The sequence below is a fragment of the Ctenopharyngodon idella genome, chromosome 22, assembly GCF_019924925.1.
Source record: "Ctenopharyngodon idella isolate HZGC_01 chromosome 22, HZGC01, whole genome shotgun sequence".
Lineage (NCBI taxonomy): Eukaryota > Metazoa > Chordata > Actinopteri > Cypriniformes > Xenocyprididae > Ctenopharyngodon > Ctenopharyngodon idella.
In genome coordinates, this window is record NC_067241.1 from 13,521,066 (window position 1) to 13,545,055 (window position 23,990).

Here is a 23,990-nt window from a genome sequence, read left to right on the forward strand (position 1 = left end):
ACTTCAGTTAGGCAACCCAAATTTAATTAACAAACTTTATTTCATCTATCTATTTCCAGATGGACAGCAAATTTGGGAATTGGAAGCCACAGTTGACAAAGACAAAAGTCAGACAGTAAGTCCAGTGCCTGCATTACATAACTTACTGTACTTCCTGAAGGTCTATATTCAGTCCTCTTCTTGTAATCGGTCTATAGATACAGCAATAAAACTATTCTCTCATTCACAGAGCATGCTGTTCATTGAGGTGCCTCCATATAGAGACCCATCCATTTGCCATCCTGCCAAAGTCAACTTCTACGTAATAAATGGGAAACGGAAGCGCAGTCAGCCTCAGCATTTCACCTACACGCCTCTACCAGGTGAGTGAAGTATTTTTGCTCCTCTACCTGTATGTCTAGTAGGGGTAATATTTGATACTGTACCTTTAAGATTTTTCCTCAGTTTGCATATAGTATATCGAGTATTATTACTTATAATATATTTTCCATTTTCTCATTTTACTTCCCCAGTTCCGTCTATTAAGACAGAGCCGGTGGATGAATATGAATCTGGTCGGATGGGTTATTCCATGTCACAAATGCTGGGGGTGTCTCCCCAGCCGTACTATAACCCTCGGGGGGTCATCAGCCCAGATAGTGGCCTAGTGCCTGGCCTCGTCCCCTGTCAGCAGGCCCGCCTAGGTGTCTCCCCTCCGGACCACCGATTTCAGCAGCAGAGCCAAGCCATAATGTACTCCCGTCCTGGAAAAAGCTTGTCAAGCAGTCCTATTTACTCTCAGACGGGAGCTGCTATGATGCCAGACTCCCATCGTTCAGTTCTGGTCCACACGGGTTCCCCAGCCCAGTCCTCTCACCTGGGTGGCCAACATCCCTCTAACCAGCATTCCTCAATCATCCAGTTCTCTCCCACCAACCACCACATGCTCAGAGGAGGAGATCCCCCTGCGCCACCACCCCCAGAACATCAGCACATCATTTATTGCGAGGGCTATAACCAGCATGGTCCCCAAGCTACAGGGGCCAACCGTTCACCAGCACCAGCCCAGGCACCGCAGCACCCTCAGAATTACCCTACAGTCATCCAGCAGCAGCCCTTCCTCCAGAGAGTGGCCAAAGACAGGTCACCTCCTGTCCAAGTAGAGCCACAGAGATGTTCCTCCGCAGAAGAACAGAGAACCAGTGTTCCTGGACGAGTCACAGTCAAGCAGGAGAACTTGGATCAGGCCTACCTTGATGATGGTGAGCTGCAGTTTGACCTGTTCTAATGGTTAGGCATTCGTAAGTGTGTCAAAATGTAGTTTAAAGGGTTAGTTCACTCAAAAATGAAAATTATCCCATAATTTACTCACCCTCAAGCCATCCTAGGCTCTTCCAAGCTTTATAATGGGAGTGAATGGTACCATTTTTTTTTTTTTTTTTTTTTTTTGAAGCCCAAAAAAGTTCATCCATCCATCATAAAAATAACCCATACGGCTCCAGGGGGTTAATAGAGGCCGTCTAAAGCGAAGCGATGTGTTTTTGTAAGAAAAATATCCATATTTATAACTTCTAGACTTTATAAAGTCTAGTTCCGGTCAAAGAGTGACCTCTGGCCCGACGCATGACGTATTGACGAGCACGGAAGCACAGAGGATAGAGCAAAACAAAACACCGGTCGCGAATTAGAAGTCGAAAAAGAGTATTTTCAAAGAGAAATGTCGTTTGTTGCCCAGCCTTATTTGTTTGCGTGAGATGTCTACTCTCACCACTTATAAAGTTATAATTATGGATATTTTTCTTACAAAAACCCATCTCTTCGCTTTTATTAAGGCCTTTATTAACCCCCTGGACCCGTATGGATTACTTTTATGATGGATGTATGCACTTTTTTGGGCTTCAAAAATGGTACCTTTAACTCCCATTATAAAGCTTGGAAGAGCAAGTATATTTTGTAATATAACTCAGATTGTGTTCGTCTGAAAGAAGAAAGTCATATACACCTAGGTTGGCTTAAGGGTGAGTAAATTATTTTAGTATTTTATTATTTTCGGGTGAACTCTCTCTTTAAGACTTTTCTTTACTGTTTTAAGCATTCTTGTTGGAAAACGTTAAAAAAAAAAGCTTCTTACACTTTGTGTCATCTACACTGTGGCTCAAAAGTATCTATCAATGCATATGAATATGAAGTGACACATAATTTCAGATTGCCCGTAAAAATACGTGACTGTAGGAATGTGCCAAATGTAGTGAAGAGTCACTCAGTCACATTCTTTGACTGACAACGTGTTAATGTACCATTAGAAATGTCCCCAAGCACATTTTTTTCTGCTTTCAGACAATAGCAGGAAGAGTGGTTGTCAAGTCTGTCTATTGTCTTGTCTTGTCTTAAAATTTTGGGTTTTTTTCTCACACCTATGACCCAAGGACAACGAGAAACCAGAAATGTTGTGTATTATATAAAGTGGAATGAATGAAAGATCTAGTTTGTACCCCTGGCTTTGGAGTATATACTTTCCATTACTCAGGAAGAGTGAAGCCGTAATGAATTAGCCAGAATGAATTAGATGGATACACGTTTCCTTGCACACACACACCCCCTCTGTTTTGTTTTTCAATTGTGTCAAAAATACCATAGTCGAGTTTTAATGACTTTGATAATGGCCAAACCACGAAGCGGCAGAATACTGGCAGGGTAAGGCGTAAGATTCCAGTGTCACTTCTGTAAGGCAGTTTGGGAATTCAAGGGGTCAGTGTTTCTCTTGTGGTTTATTATTTTGCATGCAGGGGGTTCTTTATGCCCTGTATCTGACAAGGAAATGGGTGCTTTTTTGACCTTGCAAATAAAAAAAGGAAAAGAAAACCAAGCAGCTCCAAAACTTCTTGGACATGTTGACAGTGTTATGATTCACAAAACAAGTGCCATGGCAACCCATTGTCAAACAGTGGAATGGGCTGCCTGGGAGAGCTGGGGAAAGCCTCTTTGTTTGTTATACTTGGCCAGGGCTTCCCCTTGGCCCCATGCCCCCCAATACTGTGGGGGGAACCCACGAGAGGATTCGCTTTTTTTCCACAGGTCACACTCTTGCCAATATGGAGCACAGAACTCTTATTTGCAGCTGCTGCACTTATCCAGAAAGGCAGCCTGATCTGAACAAGATAGTGATGGGTGGGAGTCCGCAGGAAAGGGAAAGGGCCATGTTGGATGGAAAAACTGAAGCGGATGGGACCGGGAGCCAAAGATGGAATTTCTTCTACATAGTCTAATAGGGTTTCCCTGAGTAAACAGCAACACCACAACTGTAGACATGTTAATAGAGAGTTACTATGAGATTCCCCGGACCTAGAACCTTTGATGTTTCCATAAAAAGATGCTGGTTTAGGACCTTTCTGTTGAATCCCTGTAGCCCCCCTTTTTAAGTACAAGAATTTCTGGTAGCCCCATTAGAGTTTAACACCGCTCTGGTAAACTCATAAAGCTGCTAGTGAATTCCCTCATTAAGGCCCCTTAAAGCAAGACAGAAAATGCTGAGATTTGTAAACGGGGACTAACTGTGGCCACACACAACACACTTTGCTTGCGACAATTTTGGACTGGAGTGGTAAAGTGACTAAAGTTCAATTATGGTAACAAGGAGGTGGTTACTACTTTACCACTCTGACTCAAAATTGTTGCAAACATAGTCTGTTCAGTTAGGCCACAGTTATTCACTGAGGTTGCAGAATCCTGCAAGGTGTAAGGCAAGGGTTTTTGCCATTGTACCCATGAGCAAGACATTTACCAATGTCTTTTTAACCCTGCAACATGTCGCTTTACCGTAGTGAATGTAGCTGGATGGCCTTATTATAAATCGATCGTTTTGGTTAAAGGGTTAGTTTAACCAAAAATGAAATTTCTGTCATTAATTTCTCACCCTCTTGTCACTCCACACTACGCAAGACCTTTGTTCATCTTTGGAACACAAATTAAGATATTTTTGATGAAATCCAAGAGGTTTTTTTATCCCCATAGAAAGCAACGTTATTAACACATTCAAGGTCCAGAAAAGTAGTGAAGACATTGTTAAAATAGTCAACATGACTACAGTGGTTCAACCTTAATGTTATAAAAGAAATCGTTGAATAAAGTCGTTATTTGTTTTGTTTTTGCTCACAAAAAATATTCTCGTTGCTTCATAACATTAAGGTTGAACCACTGTAGTCACATGGACTATTTTAACCATGTCTTTACTACTTTTCCTGAACTTGAATGTGGTAATTACGTTGCTTTCTATGGGGGGTAAAAAAAATCTCCTGGATTTCATCAAAAATATCTTAATTTGTGTTCCGAAGATGAACGAAGGTCTTACGGGTGTGGAACGACATGAGGGTGAGGACATAATGACAGAAATTTCATTTTTGGGTGAACTAACCCTTTAAGCTAGTTAAGAAGCCTGATGGCTCCATGTTTTACTTTGAAGAAGTGATGCTGCTAGTAACCCAAGAGCAGATGGGGTGCAGTCAAAGTCCAGGTCACTGAGAGCAGGAAGGATGACGACCACAAAAAGTCCCGGTTGCTTCTACTTGCAGAGGTGTCAAGGTGTAGAGATCCACCCACTAACATCTCATCGTTTGATGTCCTCCAAGACCTTCACACACAGCCGGTTGTCATATGACTCATGCAGATGTGTCTATCTCACTCAGAATTTCGATGGTGGCTTTTGAAGGGGGTATCAGGGTTTCTGTGGTTGGCTTTCTGTAAAGAAACTGTACCTTCATCCATTTCATTATGAACATGCATGTTTTGCATTTTTTTCTATAGCAAGAAAGGGAAGTTAAGTACATCTTTGTGTAAATACTAGACATTTTGTAACAAACAGCTTCTTGACAAGCTTAACCGGCAAGACTTGTTCGACAAGCTGCGTCAGCAAAGTTCAATGGTGGTCCAACAGCTTGACCAACCAGTAACATGCAAATGTATACTATTTCAAAGTGGTGTTTTTGGCAAGAAAGTTATGTTCTTTTACTAGTTTTCCTTGACCGTACACCTTCAATTTTAGGTCATCTCCACATTGGCCTTTAACAAGTGTTACCCCTGAGATAAACAGCCAAACTGGCTTAGAGTTTGGAGGGTACAACGTTGGCCAATCTTCCAGTGCTCATCTGGCTCGACTTTGTCGCCCCAGGCTTCGGTTCCAGCCTGGGAAGCCTGAGTTGAAGTTCTTCCAGCTGGAGAGAGCAGCAGGAATAATTTAGATAGAGCACGTAAGCCGTGCACATTAGTTTCAGATCACTTGCATCCAGTTTTGGACCGTGGGTGTGCCAAGCCATTGGATATTTGGCTGTGAAAACGGTGTCCCGATAAGACGTAGCTTTGTACTTTGAAAGTGTTGTTCGAAATAAGCAGCATCTGTAGATTGTAGATTGGTCTGTAGATTGGTCTGAAGGCAGAGTTAAAAGGGAAGGAGGTCTCAATAGTTTAGTTTTGCTTTTGCTTTTTTAAACTGGTCTGATTTGGAGGGAAACATTCAGACCTGTGGTTTAGACTCTTCCTGTCCTTCACACTTACACTGTGGCCGTATTATTCACTCACTGTTAGCCAGTACCCACCACACACACACACAAACACTAACCAGTAGAACATGTGTTGTATGTCTTTTCGCTGTATTTATGTATGTGTGTGTGTGTGTGTGGGCCTTAGTCATAGTAAATGCCATATTTAACTGTAAATGCAAAAGATTTAGGTCAATACAGGATGTCCTGTCACTTCATGTTGCCTTATGTTTTTCTGTTATGTTGGGGACTTTCCATTGACTTCTTCTTCTGCTTTAATACTGAGCAAATAATTTCTATCCCCTAAACCTAACCCTTAAATGTTTGAGCATTTTTACATTTTCGTTAAGATACTTAGTATGATTAAGTCCTCGCAGGGACTTTTGACTGGTCCCCACAATGTAGGGATTTCAGGTTTTACTATAGTTAGGGAGACCCCACAAAACCTGATCCACATAAACACGCTTGCGACCTTGCAATCTAAATGAGGACATACCATAGACTTCTATTGACTTCATATAAAGCTAATAATGACTACAGTCTAACCCTAAACCTAAAAGACAACTTTTAAAAATTGTGTACATAAAAGACATTTATTCACCCAGACATTCCTAAAAAGACAGATTTTGCTATCTTCTAGGGACTTTTTTTGTCGTCAAGTATAGCTAAGTACATGCGCACACACATAGTTGAGGTGCAGACTGAGTCATCTACTATGCTCTGTCTTGCTCTCCACCATTGGTTTATAAACAAGCTTTCTGATTGGTCAAGGTCTCTCCAGCCAGACACTCACCTATTATACCGCCCAGTCTGTACACTTCCTTTACAGCTAAAACCATCAGTGTGTGCCAGCCCTTCATTACTTTCCCTATAAGCCCTCTGTCCTGTACATTGCATGGTTTTCTATGTATGTACAAAAATAATAGTATACATTGTGGGGCTTATTTAGGAGAGTTGTGCTATTATGTTTCTGATTTTTGATTGATTTGGGGATTTTTCTTTTGCGCCATTAAAAAACCACCGAACACCCTAACAACCACATAGCAACATGCTTTAAAAGGTTAGTTCACCCAAAAATGAAAATAATGTCATTTATTACTCACCCTCATGTCGTTCTACACCCGTAAGACCTTCGTTCATCTTCAGAACACAAATTAAGATATTTTTGATGAAATCCGATGGCTCAGTGAGGCCTCTATTGCCAGCAAGTTAATTTACACTTTCAGTGCCAAGAAAGCTACTAAAAACATATTTAAAACAGTTCATGTGAGTACAGTGGTTCAACCTTAATATTATAATATATTATATTATATTATAATATTAAGCGACGAGAATACTTTTTTTTTGCGCCAAAAAATAACGACTTTTCAACAATATCTAGTGATGGGCGATTTCAAAACACTGCTTCATGAAGCTTCGAAGCTTAACAAATCTTTTGTTTTCAAATCAGTGGTTCGGATCACGTGTCAAACTGCTGAAATCACGTGACTTTGGCAAATCGGCCATCACTAGATATTGTTGAAAAGTCGTTATTTTGTTTTTTTGGCGCACAAAAAGTATTCTCGTCGCTTCATAATATTAAGGTCACTGTAGTCACTTGAACTGTTTTAAATATGTCTTTAGTAGCTTTCTGGGCATCTGAAAGTGTTAATTATCTTGCTGTCAATGCAGGCCTCACTGAGCCATCGGATTTCATCAAAAATATCTTAATTTGTGTTCTGAAGATGAACGAAGGTCTTACGGGTGTGGAATGACATGAGGGTGAGTAATAAATGACATTATTTTCGAGTTCACCCAAAATTATCCCATGATTTACTCACCCTCAAGCCTAGGTGTTTCTGACTTTATTCTTTCAGACGAACACAGTCGTAATTTATATTACAAAATATCCTGGCTCTTCCAAGCTTGGTAGTGAATGGCGCTCCTGATTTTGTCCAAAAAAGCGCATCCATCCATCATAAATTATATATCCACCCTCCAGGGTGTTAATAAAGGCCTTCTAAAGTGAATCAATGAGTTATTGCAATAAAAATATCCATATTTAAGACTTTAAGACTAGCTTCCGGCAGACTGCCTACGCAAATTGAGTAACGGTGGAGGAGTAACCTCTGACCTGATGCATGACGTAATGACGAACGCGGAAGCGTAGAGGATAGAGCAAAACAAAACACCGGTCACGAAGTCTAAAACGGGAATTTTTAAAGAGAAATGTTGGAGGATTTCGATATAAGAGAAGAGGAGCTTGAGTTTGTTGCCCAGCCCTATTTGTTTAAACTGCGAGAGGAATCTAAGCTTATGATACTCTGACATCCTACATCATACGTCGCGTCAGGGGTTACTCTTGTGGCCGACTTGCGCAGTAGGCGTACCATCATCTGGCAGAAGCTAGTTATTTTAATTTATAAAGTTTTAAATTTGTGTATTTTTCTTACAAAAACCCATTGATTCGCTTTAGAAGGCTTTTTATAGCCATGTGGATATCTTTTATGATGGATGGATGCACTTTTTTTGGGCTTCAAAATCTCGCCCCCCATTCACTCCCATTATAAAGCTTGGAAGAGCCGGGATATTTTTAAATATATCTCCGATTGTGTTTGTCTGAAAGAAGATAGTCATATACACCTAGGATGGCTTGAGGGTGAGTAAATAATGGGATCATTTTCATTTTTGGGTGAACTATCCCTTTAAGCTACAAAAGCAAGTTTTGCACAGCAAATCACCCCTCATATTTTATTCAAAAGTTGTAAAGATCTAGTTTCTTACTGCTGTTACATGTTAAAAAGTCCAGTCTCCCTGCTGTTGTTTCTTTTAAGCTGTTAGGTGTTGGAAGGAGTTCCATCAGAGGATCTACAGTCTGCAACGGCTGCAGGGCCTCGTATTTCGTTTTTTGCTCGCTGATAAAGCACCTCAGCATCCCGCTGCTACCAGTTTATTCCTCTCTCATCTGCTCTTCATTAGTCTCTGAGGGAAAAACAGATGTCATCCACATAGAGCTCCCATACTTAGTGTTTAAAACCGCAAGGCTTTCTTGATTGTGCTGTTGTAGATTCTACTTATTTTTAGCCTTATTATAATCACAAATTTCTTGAATAAGGTATTTAGTATTATATATCTTTTTTTTTTTCTTTTTTTTTTTAAAGATAAATAAAATAAGAAGGTTATTTATTGATTCAAGATGATTTGTTAAACTTCAATTATTGTATCTGAGCTGCTGTAAACATTTCAGGCTGTAAGATCCATCAAGCTGTATTTGTTTTTCGGTTTGAGCTTGTATATCTGTGCCATTGTGCTCCTTACACGATCAAAGCTTCAAATAGGGAAATCAGTTGAACGTTGAGTTCCTTCTCCTCTAACGCAAGCTCTTACCACAACAAACGCTGTTTGTGAAAGTCTTTCAGTGTTGTTAATCTAATTTTTGTTTGGCCAGTTAGCACTGATGTTTACTTGTGCATAAATTTTACCATGCTCTGCTTCATTTCGCAAAACTTGTGCATTTATTACCGTTTGACATTGCCATGGTGTTGCACTTGGAATACAGAGTAATTGGTTGCAGATTGTTGGTTGTCTGTTTGCTAAAACATAATATTGCATTATTCATAGCTAATAGTTTAATGCAGGTCGGTTTACATTATTATTTTTGTGTTAAATATTCAGACTGACCATCAATAATTCAGTCAGAGACATATGGCTCAAGCCCTCGAGAGAATCTATACGCTACACCTGTTATTCCAGCTCATCCATCATAACAAACAATCAGCATGGCACTGTGTGTTGAGGTAGTGATGACTTGTGCTCTGGGTTTCCAGGCCGAAGTGTCTTATCTTGATAGTAAACGGCACTGAGGATGCTGCCAGTCAGGTCAGACCACATTATCTTTATGCCGTTTCAAACCGAAGTCTGCGTAAAGGTAGAGTGCAGTTCAGTGGCTGAACGGTGTGTATATAATAAATGGAATCTCTATTCCTAAACCAACATATTTTATTTATACCATTACTTGTCTCTTTGGGTAAACAATTAAAAAAAATATAGTGCTATTGGCAAACTATAGTGTATAGTGCTTTTGATACCAACCTGTTCTTTGAAGTACCCATGTAACTGTACCATCAATCAGTGACTTTGTCATCATTTTGATCCATACTTATCTCAAACAGCATTGCAGGTGTTTTCCCACATTCAAATTATTTGATCTTACCTGTGACCTTTGTTCATGTCTGAGTTGTGGCTAGACTAGTGTGTGGCAGTGTTGTGATTGAGTTAACAGCCCCACGCGCCCTGCTGCTATTCTTAGAATGAAGAGGCAGTAAAAGTTTCCATTTATGCCCCCTTGTAAATAGAGTAACAACAGGAAGTGATGGCTAATGCAAAGGCTTCACTGAGCCTGTTCTGTCAAATCATTCCCTTCCACCTAGTGGCCGGTTACTGTCACTGCGGCTTAACAACAGTTACGTTTTGTAAATCTTCATTTTTGATTTATCTAAGTGACTTACAAATTAATATATATGTATTATATGATGTATAAACTATATATATATAAACTATATAATATATATTGTATGATTTATAGAATAATTATAGACTACTTGAATTAAGCCTATGTCAAAAACAGCAGAATATTATATGCATTAATATAATTGTTAGTGCTGTCAAATCATTTAATCACGATTAATACATACACATATTTACAAACTTTTGTTAGATTCAATTAATCACAATTAATTGATTTGACAGCACTAATATATTAAAATGTAATAAATGTATAATAAAATATATAAATCAATTATATAAAAATATAAATTATAATTTATAATAATTTATATTTTATGTAATTGATTTTTTATATATATATATATATATATTATGATTAATCAATTTGACAGCACTAATAATATATTAAAATGTTTTATATATATATATATATATATATATATATATATATATATATATATATATATATATATATATATATATATATATATATATATATAATAATATAAATCAATTATATAAAAATATAAATTATAGAATTTTTACATTACAGAAATATATATATTCTGTAATTATATATTTAATTACAGAAATATATATATATATATATATATATATATTCTATCATTTATATTTTTATATAATTGATTTATATATTTTATTATCTATTTTATTATATATATTTATTACATTTTAATATAATTTAGTGCTGTTAAATCGATTAATCTATTTGACAGCACTTATAATTATATTAATGTAATAAATATATAATATATAAATCAATTATATATACACACACACGCACACACACACACACACACACACATATTTACAAACTTTTGGTAGATGCGATTAATCATGATTAATTGAGTTGACAGCTCTTATAATTATATTAAAATGTAATATCTATATAAATCAATTATATAAAAACATAAATTTGAGTAAATAAATTTGTAAATATATATATACATATATATATATATATTTTTTTTTTTTCATGATGATGTTGCATAAAATTATGTTGCAAGATGAAGAAATTTTTGAAATTCTACATTATTTATAGCATTGAATGAGGAAAAAAAATCTGAAATATAAGCATTTTTACTAGTGGTCTGGACTTTTGAACCCCGCTGTGCAATTGCACATTATGTGATTCAGTTCTGAACAGATGTTCTTTCATTTTTTTTTTTTAAACACGTTCCTCTTTTCTGTCTTTTCTATAGTGAACGAGATCATAAGGAAGGATCTGACAGGAGTGCATGGCAGGGGTCAGACATAAAGGAAACCCCCTGATCGGCGAGCAGGACCCCTGGAGTGTCCGCTGTGCCGCTGTGTATCGCCGTTCCCCTGCCTTCAGAGCAGCAGCGATGCCTCGGCCCGGTCAAGTGTCACCTCTGACAAAAACTGGATCATGGACCGCATTTAACCAAACATCCATCTCAGTCAACTCCAGGAACAGCAGCGTGTTGATGTGCAAATGGTATTGAATTTCCCTGCTATTATTTGACTTTTGAAAGTCGTCCAATGTTGATCTCATATGTCAAAGTTGTCAGAGACTTGAGCCTTCATAAACAGTTTGGATTGGACAGGTGGAGTTAAATCCATTTTTTTCCCCCCCCCTTTTTGTGGGTTTTTTATTCCATAGCCTTTTGACTCACATAAATGAACTCACTCAGATTAGTGTATTTCAAGCAATAACCTCATCATCTGTGAGACTAAACCATTACCGTCCGTCATATTCACCAAAACAAGTGGTTTGCACATACTTCTGAAGGGAAAGTGGATGAATACACCACGCCACTGCAAATGTTTGATATATTTGTTTAAGAATAGTTGTTTTTGTATTAGATGAACCACATGTACATCAATCCAAATTTACATTTTTGAAATGCCTTGTACTTAATGTTTTAAATTACTAAGTAAATGCACTGTTCATGAAGAGAATTCTGAAAAACAGCGTATGCACTTCTTGTCAGTGAATTATATTTTATTTAAAGTTTCTCAGAAATATGAGATTTGTTTGTAATCATGCAGTAATAGGGCTAAGAAAACCAATGAAGTGCCATTTTCTGTAAATAGTAAACTGAACATTGTGCCTTTGCCTACGGTGCTGTACCAAAACGTAGAACCAGCAAACCAAAAATGAATGGAAGTACATGTACCTTGTGTCAAGTCAGAGCCCATAATGCCCTGCACTACATTTAGGTTCTCAAAACGTCTTTGTCCCATACTAAAACTGAATGGTTATCATATTTTAGTATTGCTTATTTATGCATTTTCAACCTTTCCAGTTCTATCTGTTCTGCTTATGAATATACAACACTTGAATTGTTCAAGTTTTTGTTCTGTGTTAAAATTTAGGGTAGATTTATCTCTCATGGAGAATTTTTTTTAACCATAACTGCTTTGCTTTTATGATATGCATATATATTTTGTGTGTGTATAAATGTAGAACATTCAAAACATGGAAATAAGTTTCTGTATTTATACTTCCAGTTGATATCATGTCTCTGTAACACATTGGCACATTAATTTTCTGATATTGAATGCAAAAAAACTGACTTTATTCAAGCAACAAACAAATTCATTTATTAAGAAGCATCAGCTTGTGTTCAAAGGCTTCTTTTTGAAAATATTTTTGAAAGCAATCCTGCCCACAAAAAAAAAAAAAAAAAAAGCATAAGTATATTTTTATATGTCTTTACAATTTTGGCTGAATTATTAAGAGTGGTATAAATTAATTAATTTGTAAGTATTATCTAAAATTTATCTTTATTCCTTTGGGACACATTGTAAAAATAGTGATACTGTTGTTGTTTTTCAGTGTACAGTGGGCACAACAAAACAACTATTCAGAATGTAAACCTTTTCTTTTTACTGTAAATAGACTGCTTCGAAAGTGTATAGACTGTTTCTATAATTTTTATTTTTTAGAATCAGATAGTCAGAATTGGAAGAGAAATATTTATATGAACTGAATCAGTTGTTCTCTTGCCATTTAATATCTTATAACCAAGGCTCTGGGAATATATGAACTGCCAAAGCTTTTGCTGCATATAGACGAATTGCATTTAATTTTTTTTTTTTATATATATTAATATAAGATTGTCAATGCCAAAAGAGAGACCAATTATATTTTTTATTTCATTAGCTTGTCATGATTATATTCATGTTTGGCTTAAGCATGTCGAACCTAATATGTTTAGACGTGTTCATGTTTGTCAAATAACCAGCTGAGGACATGAGCAATAAAACGAAAAGCTTTAAAGAGTTTCTCTTTGCTTTTGTGATTCTTTCTAAGACATTGTGGGCTGCCTCATTTCCTAGACTTCTGTTCTTTATAGGCTATATTAAAATAAAGTTTGTTCAACGGCAGTCAGCAGCATACAATAATAAAATTATAAAAGCTATCACAATTAACAATTATAATGTCATTAAGTAGCCATATAGTTCATTACACTAGGTGTAAGGTGTTTTATTTTTGAATATGCGGCCCGTACGTGTCTTATCCAATCAGAATTTAGTCAGAACTGATGTTCGATTCGTCAATTGAACGGCGAATGAATCGGTTCCTCTCAATGAATCGGTCAAACGGGAGAAAGGTCTAGAATCAGTTAACGATTCAGTAATAAACCGGCCCAGTAAATAACAGGCCCGTTCACACCAAGAACGATAACTATAAAGATAACTATAACGAATATTAGCATCCACAATATTGTTCATGCTAGATAGATTAGGCCTACTTACAAATTCTAGTTGGTTACTGAACTTAATTTTATTAATTTATTATTATTATTGTTGACTAAATTGTATTATTTACATAACTTATTAACAAAAAGTTGGGAAATCCCTGCATTGCATGTAAATATGAAATGACATGAATTTGTACATTTTAATGTGTTTGAAAGACAAAAGCCTTTCAAAGACAATAATACATGATTAAACGACTCACTGAGTGATAAGTCAAATAATAATTATTGTGTTCGGCAGGAGGTGATTAGATATGAAATGTTGAGAAAATCAGTGAATTATGAATAACTATGTGAATAACATGTAGCCTAATCATGTAATCAGTAAAAAAAAGCAACTGTAGTCTGATTACAAGTGAATTCATGTTGATTGGGACACTTTTTCCAAGTCATCTCAATTGTAAAAGTGTCCCAATCACCCTGAATTCATCATATTTTAAAACACAATATAATTACAAGTACTTGATTATGTAATCCAGATTACATGTAATCAGTTACTACCCAGCACTGTCTTTAATTATAAGCGCGCGCTGCAGTTATGACGTCTGCCGCTTTACATGCCCGAGCTCTGGATTCTGATTGGCTGTCAAAGTTTTTATCGTTTATCAGTTGGAAAAAAGTCATTCTGAAAGTGATTCCAGCGATATTGTTTATCCGTGTCGTTATATTTTAGTTGTGGTGTGGACTCCGCTATTCTTTTGAATTTAGACCGATTTTTAAAACGTTATCTTTATCGTTATATTTACCGTCTTCGTTGTGAACGCTGTGACTGAATCGCTCGTACAATTCACTCGCGACAGAATCGTTTCGCAGTAAATCGCGGAGAACAAAACAAGAAGGATGTTCACCGACAATCCATTGAAAAAAACTGGAAATATGATGATGAAGAAGGCTTACCTGCACGTGCAAGCTTTTGAAAGACTCGCAGGACTGCAGGTAAAGACAATTTCCAAGTATCAACACACTAACTGTATATAAAAACACTAGTATCGGAGCGATCATGTAGTGATTATATACACCAACAGAGGGGGCTGTGCAGCTACACTTGGTCGCGCGCGCCGCTTCTTCATGAAGAACGTAACCTGGAACAGAGCAGAGCGCCATTATCGTCAAATATCAAAATAAACATCGTTTTCGGTTTCAAGGTAGTAACATACTAACTATTCATGTTAAATTAAAGTAATACTGTTTGTATGTGTTTTATAACAGGGCCTTAACAGGGTGCAGGATTGTTTCGCACAATTTTAAACGTCCACAAAAGTTCCGCAGTCACATCTTAACTATATCACGTGATGAAGGTACACTTAGATATGAATAAATAATAAAATAAATAATACACTTGCAACTTACAAAATGAGTCTAAAATGCAAAATAATAGTTAAAAATAGTTAAAAGTTAAAAAAGTTGTAATTTCTTTATACAGTAAAAACAGCTTGTGAATATGAAAATATTAAATTCAATAGTAAATATTAAAAATATTTGTTAAATGCCATTTTATTTATCTTATCTTCTTATATTTACATTGTTTTATTTTTGTAATGTAATGTATTTTTGTAAAGTCATACTTGTTGTTTTGAACTGCTTTTACAACGGTTACTACTAAAAGTGTAATTTTTTTTTTTTTTTTTTTTTTGTGAATTGTAAGCTATTAGACCAAAAATCCCAATAATCAAACTAAATCATAATATTTTTTAATGCAGAATAATAAGAAACCCACAACAATTAAAAAACAAAAACATTCACAAATGTATTGTCCCCGTTTTTTAATTAATAGATAATAATAAATTAGATTTTGGTGGTATTTTGACCACTCAAATAGGAAATGTCCCCGGTTTCCATTTCAGAAATCTGGTCACATTAGTTTCTAAGCAATGAGCCGATAATATTAGTGAAGATTTAAAGGAGATAGCGAGCCTTATTTATCATAGAGATTTGAGGGTTCGGCTAGTAACCACCCAAAACACCATAGCAACCTCCTAGGCCATCCTAACAACCGCATAGCAACGCACTAAACAAAACATAGCAACTGCATAACATCATAGCGGGGAGTCTAGTCAAACTGCTAGTGTTATCTTATTTTGTAATGCATTTTAAACATAACTATTTCATTATAACAACATTTTACCGTGTGATTCAGAGACTTGCAGATGTTCAGAAATCAGTTTATGTTGGTGTTGACTGTCATGGCACGTGCTCTTATGAAACACCTGTTCTCTTTGTGTCTCCAAAGCGCACCGTATTAAAGCAGTTAATCATCGATAGGCTTAGTTAGCTCCAAACACCGCGGCTTGATACAGCAGATGCTTTCTGCCGTTATTTTGGTCATTAAATCTGAGCAGAAATGAACAGAACTTTGCGCTTTTGATGGCATCGGCCCATGTGGCCCTTTGTGACTTCACAGCTCTCTGCCTCTCAGACAAATAAGCATCTTGTAGCGTTTCCTCGGTTGCTAGGCAACAGCTTGTTTGGGCCCTAACTGTGGCGGATGGCTTGAATGAACCCAGTGTTCAGGAAGTCGCTTGGAATGACATCACTAGCTCTGAGCAAAATAAATAAATAAAGCAGCACGTGGGTCGCGACAGAACACAGACACATTTCCCCCCATTTATTTGCGCTATTGCAGATATGCTGTGAGTCATATGCCCTTTATCTCGGATTAGATAATCAAATCAGATCTCATGCACAATAACCATGAAGGGCCAGAGAACAAAACATGCATGTTTTCACTGGAAGGGAATTTCATTCAACACTGTAGAGTCTTTTCAAACCAGTTTTCCTTGACATATTTGAGTAAGATTGTGTAAAACTGGAAAGGAGCCCAGCGAATGACTTAACCAGAGTGTTTGATCTACAGCACACCATGTAGTTTGGTAGTAGTGACATCATAGTGCAATAATATGCGATGAAGGTCAATTTTAATAAGTTCCTTGTATAATGAAACATTGATGGACATTAACAGCGAATTACTATGACCTCAGACTCTGCAGAAACGTGACATGGACATTGTGCATGATTGATCCGGCAGCATATTTCATGGTAATCTTGCTTTCAAGCGGGTTTTCATGAATTAGGTTTGTGGAAAAGGCCACCCGTTGTATTGCGGCAGCCTGCCTGCGTGGCAGTAATCACTGCAGACCTGCAGCTCGTGTAAAGAAGGCCTTATTCAAAGAGAAATAACATGTCACACCCCTGACGAACAGTAAATACTTGTTTTGATTGAATAATGCTGCGTTTGTACAGTAGCCGGGACTACTGCATCATAGAGCGGGAGACGTTAGTCACCTTCCCAGGGTTCAAGTGGACTGCTTATTACCTCATCAAAAAACATATAATAACTCAATCAAACTGAGTAACACTCATCAACGGAATTTTTCCCTTACCAAGATGCAAGTAAACAACATGCTTCTGAAATTTGACTTCCAATTGATTTAAGTTTACTTTTTAATTCAAAACTTAGTTTATTCTGTCATAAATTGTGATAAAAGAAAGTTAAAGCAATGTTTGCTCTGAAAAAACACTACCGTTCAAATGTTTGTGGTGAGTATTTTTTTGTAAAGAAATTAATACTTTTATTGAGCAAGGATGCATTAAAGGTGCAGTAAGTGAGTTCTGAGAAATGCTGTTGAAAGTGGACCAAAAAACACTTGGTGTTTTTACTGCCAATCAGCAGTAAGGGGCGTATACACTCATGAGGGGGGAGGTGCCTGTGTTGCATAGTGTGTTTGTGAATTTGGGGGCGAGCTATCAAGATAGGGGTGAAAAAATGCTGTTAAAAAACATCAACTGTTTTCAAAATTGATAATAATAGTAATGTTTCTTGAGCAGCAAATCAGCAAATCCAAATGATTTCTGAAAGATCATGTGACACTGAAGACTGGAGTAATGGAGTCTTGGTGAGGATAAGAGACAAAAACAAAAATATTAAAAAATCTTACTTTTTAATTCAAAACTTAGTTTATTCTGTCATAAATTGTGATAAAGGCCTAGAAAGTTAAAGCAATGTTTGCTTTGAATATGCGGTGAGTACGATTTTTTTATTTTTTTGTAAAGAAACTAATACTTTTATTGAGCAAAAGTGTGATCTTTTTGGGTAGGGGTGTGTTTGTTTTGGTGATTTCAAATATCAAAAGCATTTCTCAGAAATGGCTTACTGCACTTTTAAATTAATCAAAAGTGAAAGTAAAGATTTTTTATTTATTATTTCAAATAAATGCTGTTGTTTTGAACTTTCTATTCATCAAAGAATCCTAAAAAAAAATTGTTTCCATAAAAATATCATGTAGTTAAAAAAAAAAAAAAAACAGTTTTCAACATTGATAAATGATAATAAGAAATGTTTCTTGAGCAGCAAATCAGAATGATTTCTGAAGGATCATGTGACTCTGAAGACTGGAGTAATTATGCTGAAAATTCAGCTTTGATCACTATTTTCTTGAAATAGAAAATCATTAAGTCATTAAGTCTTTTTAAATTATTACTGTTTTTGATCAAATAAATGGAGGCTTGGTGAGGATACGAGACAAAAACAAAAACATGAAAAAATCTTACTGACCCCAAACTTTTGAGTTATTGAATTTTTTTATATATATGTAAAGGCAACACGTGCACACTTTTAGATTTCATAGAAAACTAATAGAAGTTTTTCACCATTTTAATCAGCTTTTTTCTGGTTCATGTAAATAGTCCTGGGGTGTGGCAGATGATTTCTTGTCTATCATTTAGTATGAGCTCATAAGAATGCATGAATTACATTGATAAAACAATAAATAAAATGTTTTAGAGTGTGCATAACCATTTACCGTATAAGTGAATAAATTAGCATGCATTACAGTTGCATTAATATAATATTACACAAATATTAAACAATTAAAGTGTAGTAAAGTACAAAAGTAAGCTTTGAATCAAATATCTCCCTGGAGGTAATGGTCTATAATGATGAATGGGATTGTTTTGCGCTTTCGCCCCCTGGTGGCAAAAAAAATGCTGTTCATATGCTTGATTCAATCTTCAGATGTAGTCGTTGATATTAGCTGATATAAGCCTGCGGCTGTACTTGTTCTATTTGTCTCCTTCAGTACAATCTAACACCTCTCCATGTGGTAAATGAATCTCAAATTACAGCTGAGATGTACCTGTTGCTGTCATTAACAGAATAGTTAAACCAAAATGAAAATTAGGTCATTATTTCCTCACTCTCATGTCATTGCAAACCAGCATGCTGTTATTTTCCCTCCATTTGAACACAACATTTACTTGAAGAATCTAGTGTTCTATTCTTTTATATGTTTTTTTTCTTCTTTCTGTTAGTTCTTGACTGTCTGGTTCAGTTTTTATAGGATTCCTTCTGTTTTTCCTTTCCAAATATTTGAATGGTCTAATAGTTGTATTTATACTGTCAAGACTGAAAACAGAATTATTAATAAATTAGTACGTATTTCATGCAACAAGTGGTAGATGTTGAAAAAAGGTGTGCATTTTCATCTCACAGCCTGTAGAGGGATATCCAGTCATACAGAATATGAGATAAATAATGTAATCATATAGGATCTCTGGGACACTTGTTAAAGGATTAGTTCACCCAAAAATGAAAATTCTGTCATTAATTACTCACCCTCTTGTCGTTCCACACCAGTAAGACCTTTGTTCATCTTTGGAACACAAATGAAGATCTTTTCAAGGATTAGTTCACTTCAGAATGAAAATTTCCTGATAATTTTCTCACCCCTATGTCATCCAAGATGAAAGTTTTTGAGGAAAACATTCCAGGATTTTTCTCCATAGAGTGGACTTCAACAGGGTTCAATGGGTTGAAGGTCCAAATTGTAGTTTCAGTGCAGTGAAACTGCAATTTGGACCTTTAACCCATTAAACCCTGTTGAAGTCCATTCTATGGAGAAAAATCCTGGAATGTTTTCCTCAAAAACCTTGATTTCTTTTCGACTGAAGAAAAAAAGACATAAACATCTTGGATAAACATCTTGAGTAAATTATCAGGAAATTTTAATTCTGAAGTGAATGAAGATGTCTTTGCTACCTTTCTGTGGCTTGAAACTGGTAGCTGTGTAGGCTGTCAGTGGAGGGGACAGAAAGCTCTCAGATTTCATTAAAAAGATCTTCATTTGTGTTCTGAAGATGAACGAAAGTCTTGCAGGTTTATAACGACATGAGGGTGAGTAATTAATGACAGAATTTCCATTTTTGGGTGAACTAACCTCTTAATGCAGGAAATTTATTTGACCTAACATGTAAATAAAGGGAAAATCCTGAGTGTTTCATCAAGAGAATTATTTTTGATGCAACTTTTAAGACACAACCCTGTAAATTCAGATAGAAATTCAGGTAACCTGCAGGCCTGATGAAGCAGACTATCAGAAAGCTCTTCAAACCAGGCTGATTGTACCAAAGGAGAGTGCAGCTTAAGTGAAAGATGAACATTTCATTTGGAGGTGTTTCTCTGCCCTCTTTATACCCTCTGCAGGTCATTATTTCCAACATTAATCGCAAATCCATTGCCTGTGAGGCTGCAGTTTTCATCAGCTTTGAAGTAGTTCTATAGCCGCGCTCATTATTGACAGGCCAAACTCCCACCGCACATGCGCCTTCCGCCCGCCCACATGTGCGCTTTACTCCCTGCCTGTTTACTTTACATAATGTTTATCTCTACATGCCGTGAATGTGAATATCATATAAATTACAGCATATTGTGCTTCGGGAGATTATCTTTACTAGATTATATTACTTGGGCACTCTTTTCTTTGGCTCTTCTTTTCTTCTGGGTCCCTTTCTTGGGGCACTCTTTCTTTGCCTCTGCTTTTCTTTCTTTCTTGTTCTTGGGAGCCTTGCTCTTCCTCTCTTCCTAAAGCTCTGCCTTCCATCTCTCTTTCTCTCTACACTTATTTCCGTCATTGGTATTAGTAGCAGTGGGTGGTAATAGACAAGAAATGTACAGTTTATACACCATCATGCTAATAACGTTTCTTTTGTCATTCGGCAATCCTGCAGCCTGAACCACTGTAGTGAAACAACAATAGTCAAATTGGACGACTACAGGGACTCATCTCAAGTCACTCATTTAACAGTTCATCTATTGCCAAAATTATGAAAAAAAGATCAGTCAAGAATAGAAAATATTCAAATTAGGAATGTCAGAATCAGAATGCGTATTTCATACATAAACAATGTCCGTCAAAACCAACATGTTGAACAATGTTCACAAACCCACTTTTTCAAATTGATTGGCGTTTATTCTCTTTAGCATGCAGTGTGGAGTATTTCACTCCGATGTTCTATTTACAACATGTTTTTGAAGCGTTGATCATTGTAGCCAATCACAGACATATCTGTTGAGTGCATGAACACAACGGCCAATCAGAGACATACAGGTGCTGGTCATATAATTAGAATATCGTAAAAAAGTTCATTTTTTTATTGTAAATTATTTTAAAAAATGAAACTTTCATATATTCTAGATTCCCTACATGTAAAGTAAAACATTTCAAAAGTTTTTTTTTGTAAATTTGTTGATTAGAGCGTACAGCTAATGAAAGTCCAAAATCCAGTATCTCAAAATATTAGAATATTTACATTTGAGTTTCATTAAATGACCATCCCTACAGTATAAATTCCGGGTATCTTTTGTTCTTTGAAACCACACTAATGGGGAAGACTGCTGACTTGGCAATGGTCCAGGAGACAATCATTGACACCCTCCACAAAGAGAGTAAGTCACAGAAGGTCATTACTGAATGGGGTGGCTGTTTACAGAGTGATGTATCAAAGCATATTAAATGCAAAGTTGACTGGAAGGAAGAAATTGGGTAGGCAAAGGTGCACAAGCAACAGGGATGACCGCAAGCTTGAGAATACTGTCAAGTAAAGCCGATTTAAACACTTGGGAGAGCTTCTTCATGAGTAGAATGAAGCTGGAGTCAGCGCCTCAAGAGTCACCACACTCAGACATCTTCAGGAAAAGGACTACCAAGCCACTTCTGAACCAGAGACAACGTCAGAAGCATCTTACCTGGGCTAAGGAGAAAAAGAACTGGACAGTGAACAGTGGTCGAAAGTCCTCTTTTCAGATAAAAGTAAATTTTGCATTTCATGTTGAAATCATGGTCCCAGAGTCTGAAGGAAGACTGGAGAGGCACAGAATCCAAGCTGCTTGAAGTCTAGTGTGAAGTTTCTGAAGTCAGTAATGATTTGGGGGGGCCGTGACGTCTGCTGGTGTTGGTCCATTGTGTTTTATCAAGTGCAAAGTCAATGCAGCCATCTTCCAGGAGATTTTGGAGCACTTTATGCTTCCATCTGCTGACAAGCTTTATGGAGATGCTGATTTCCTTTTCCAGCAGGACTTTAGCACCTGCCCACAGTGCAAAAACCACTTCCAAGTGGTTTGCTGAGCATGATATTACTGTGCTTTATTGGCCAGCCAATATGCCTGACCTGAATCTATGGGATATTTTCAAGAGAAAGATGAGAAACAGTCGATCCAACAATATACAGATGATCTGAAGGCTCAATAGTGCCTCAGCAGTGCCACAGGCTGATCACTTCCATGCCACACTTCACTGATGCAGTAATTTGTGCTAGGAGCAAGTCATTTGCTGTAATATGTCCTGCCGATCAAGTATTGAGTGCACAAAAGAACATACTTTTAAGAACTTGAACTTTTCTGTTTTGCAAATCCATTTTTTGATTGATCTTAGGAAATATTCTAATATTTTGAAATACTGGATTTTGGACTTTCATGAGCTGTACGCTCTAATCATCAAAATTAAAAAAAAAAAACTTTTGAAATGTTTTACTTTACATGTAGGAAATCTAGAATATATGAAAGTTTCATTTTTAAAAATAATTTATAATAAAAAAATGAACTTTTTGATGATATTCTAATTATATGACCAGCACCTGTATATGTTGAGCGCTTGAACACGTGGCCAATCAGAGGTATTTAGGAATCTGTTCAACAGCGCTCAAAATGATAGAGGGAAATGCTGGTATCACATTTTTAAAACTTCAGTACCGACTTGGAACCAAAGTCCATTTTTACCAGGAAAGTGGTTTTGATGCAGTTATTTTGGTCTCATAACAGAAATCTTCTATTTAAACCAATGAAAATGCAGATCCTGTTGTAAATAATAGTGAAAAATCACTTTTAAACTGTTGCTCCATTATTACCCCTTAAGCAGATTTTGACTCATAGGCTATATATTTGCAATTAAAATATTTTTATTAAATAAGTAAAATGCTAAATATAAGCTCTTGCTATTCCATTAGTGCTCTCAAACTTTTGGACCCCATTGTGTGTGACATATAGACTCTTTGCCTTATAATGAGTATTGAGATACAGTACTAATCCAGTTCACTGTCTGCTAGTTAGATTTCCCCCTCGCTGTCAGTATGAAGACAGAGATGTCCAATTAGACCCTGTGTGAGAGAAAGCAGACAAAGGCATGTAACCGCCTTCTTCAGTGCAGCCCGTGATATCTGTAAGTCTCCAGCTGAGTGATTCATGTTATGGTCTTTTCATTGCCTCTGCTGCTGGTGGAGCCAGTTTGTAATCGTGTGTTGTGCATTGATCTGTACATTTCCTGTGATTTGTCCACTCTCGACTTAAACTGGTTTTGTATGCAGACCGCCTGCTTTGTTTTTCTGAAATATATTGATTTGTTTAGCACATCAGGGGGAATTAAATAGGAAGTTAGGTCTTTTCTGACAAGACCAGCTTATAACAGCACAAATTTCCATGCTGGTTTGGTGATGGTCTAGCTGGTTTAACCATATTGCTCACCAACATTTTAGAACATTTGGAAATAAAACAATTTTTCCATCATTTCTTAGACGATTCAGTCTGAACATTTAAGAGAGTCTTGTGAAGCAGTGTCTTTAAAAGACTCCCTGCGCTATAAACTACAGTGCAAACATTTTCGACATTTGGAGGGAAAGACTGGATGATCTCTACACACTTATATGTTGTGCAGTGCCAGAGCCATCTGTGCTGCCATCATGAGCACTGCCATCCACCCTCAGCTCAGTCTTACACATCTAGCACAGATGATCTGATTGGTGTTCATCGATTATGATACCAAAGCTACAGGGTCTTATATACGAATGAATACGACATTAAACATGCTTTAAATGCGCCATCTGCTACTACATTTAGCAGTAAATTGTAAGTACCCACTTTTGAAATATTCTATATGGGCCATTCTAACTTCAAAGTCAGAGTTGGAAACGACTTGAAAAA

General features: G+C 36.6%; 1 protein-coding gene across 1 annotated transcript in view; it reads left to right on the plus strand.

The window, feature by feature from the left end:
* Positions 1-13,266, plus strand: part of nfatc2a (nuclear factor of activated T cells 2a) — a 35,524-nt gene extending 22,258 nt beyond the window's left edge. Inside the window, exons 7-10 of the mRNA XM_051880145.1 lie at positions 60-115; positions 230-362; positions 513-1,241; positions 11,219-13,266. Coding sequence (XP_051736105.1) covers positions 60-115; positions 230-362; positions 513-1,241; positions 11,219-11,274 — 974 coding nt within the window. The 3' untranslated portion in view covers positions 11,275-13,266. The remainder of the gene's footprint in view (positions 1-59; positions 116-229; positions 363-512; positions 1,242-11,218) is intronic.
* Positions 13,267-23,990: the final 10,724 nt, after the last annotated feature.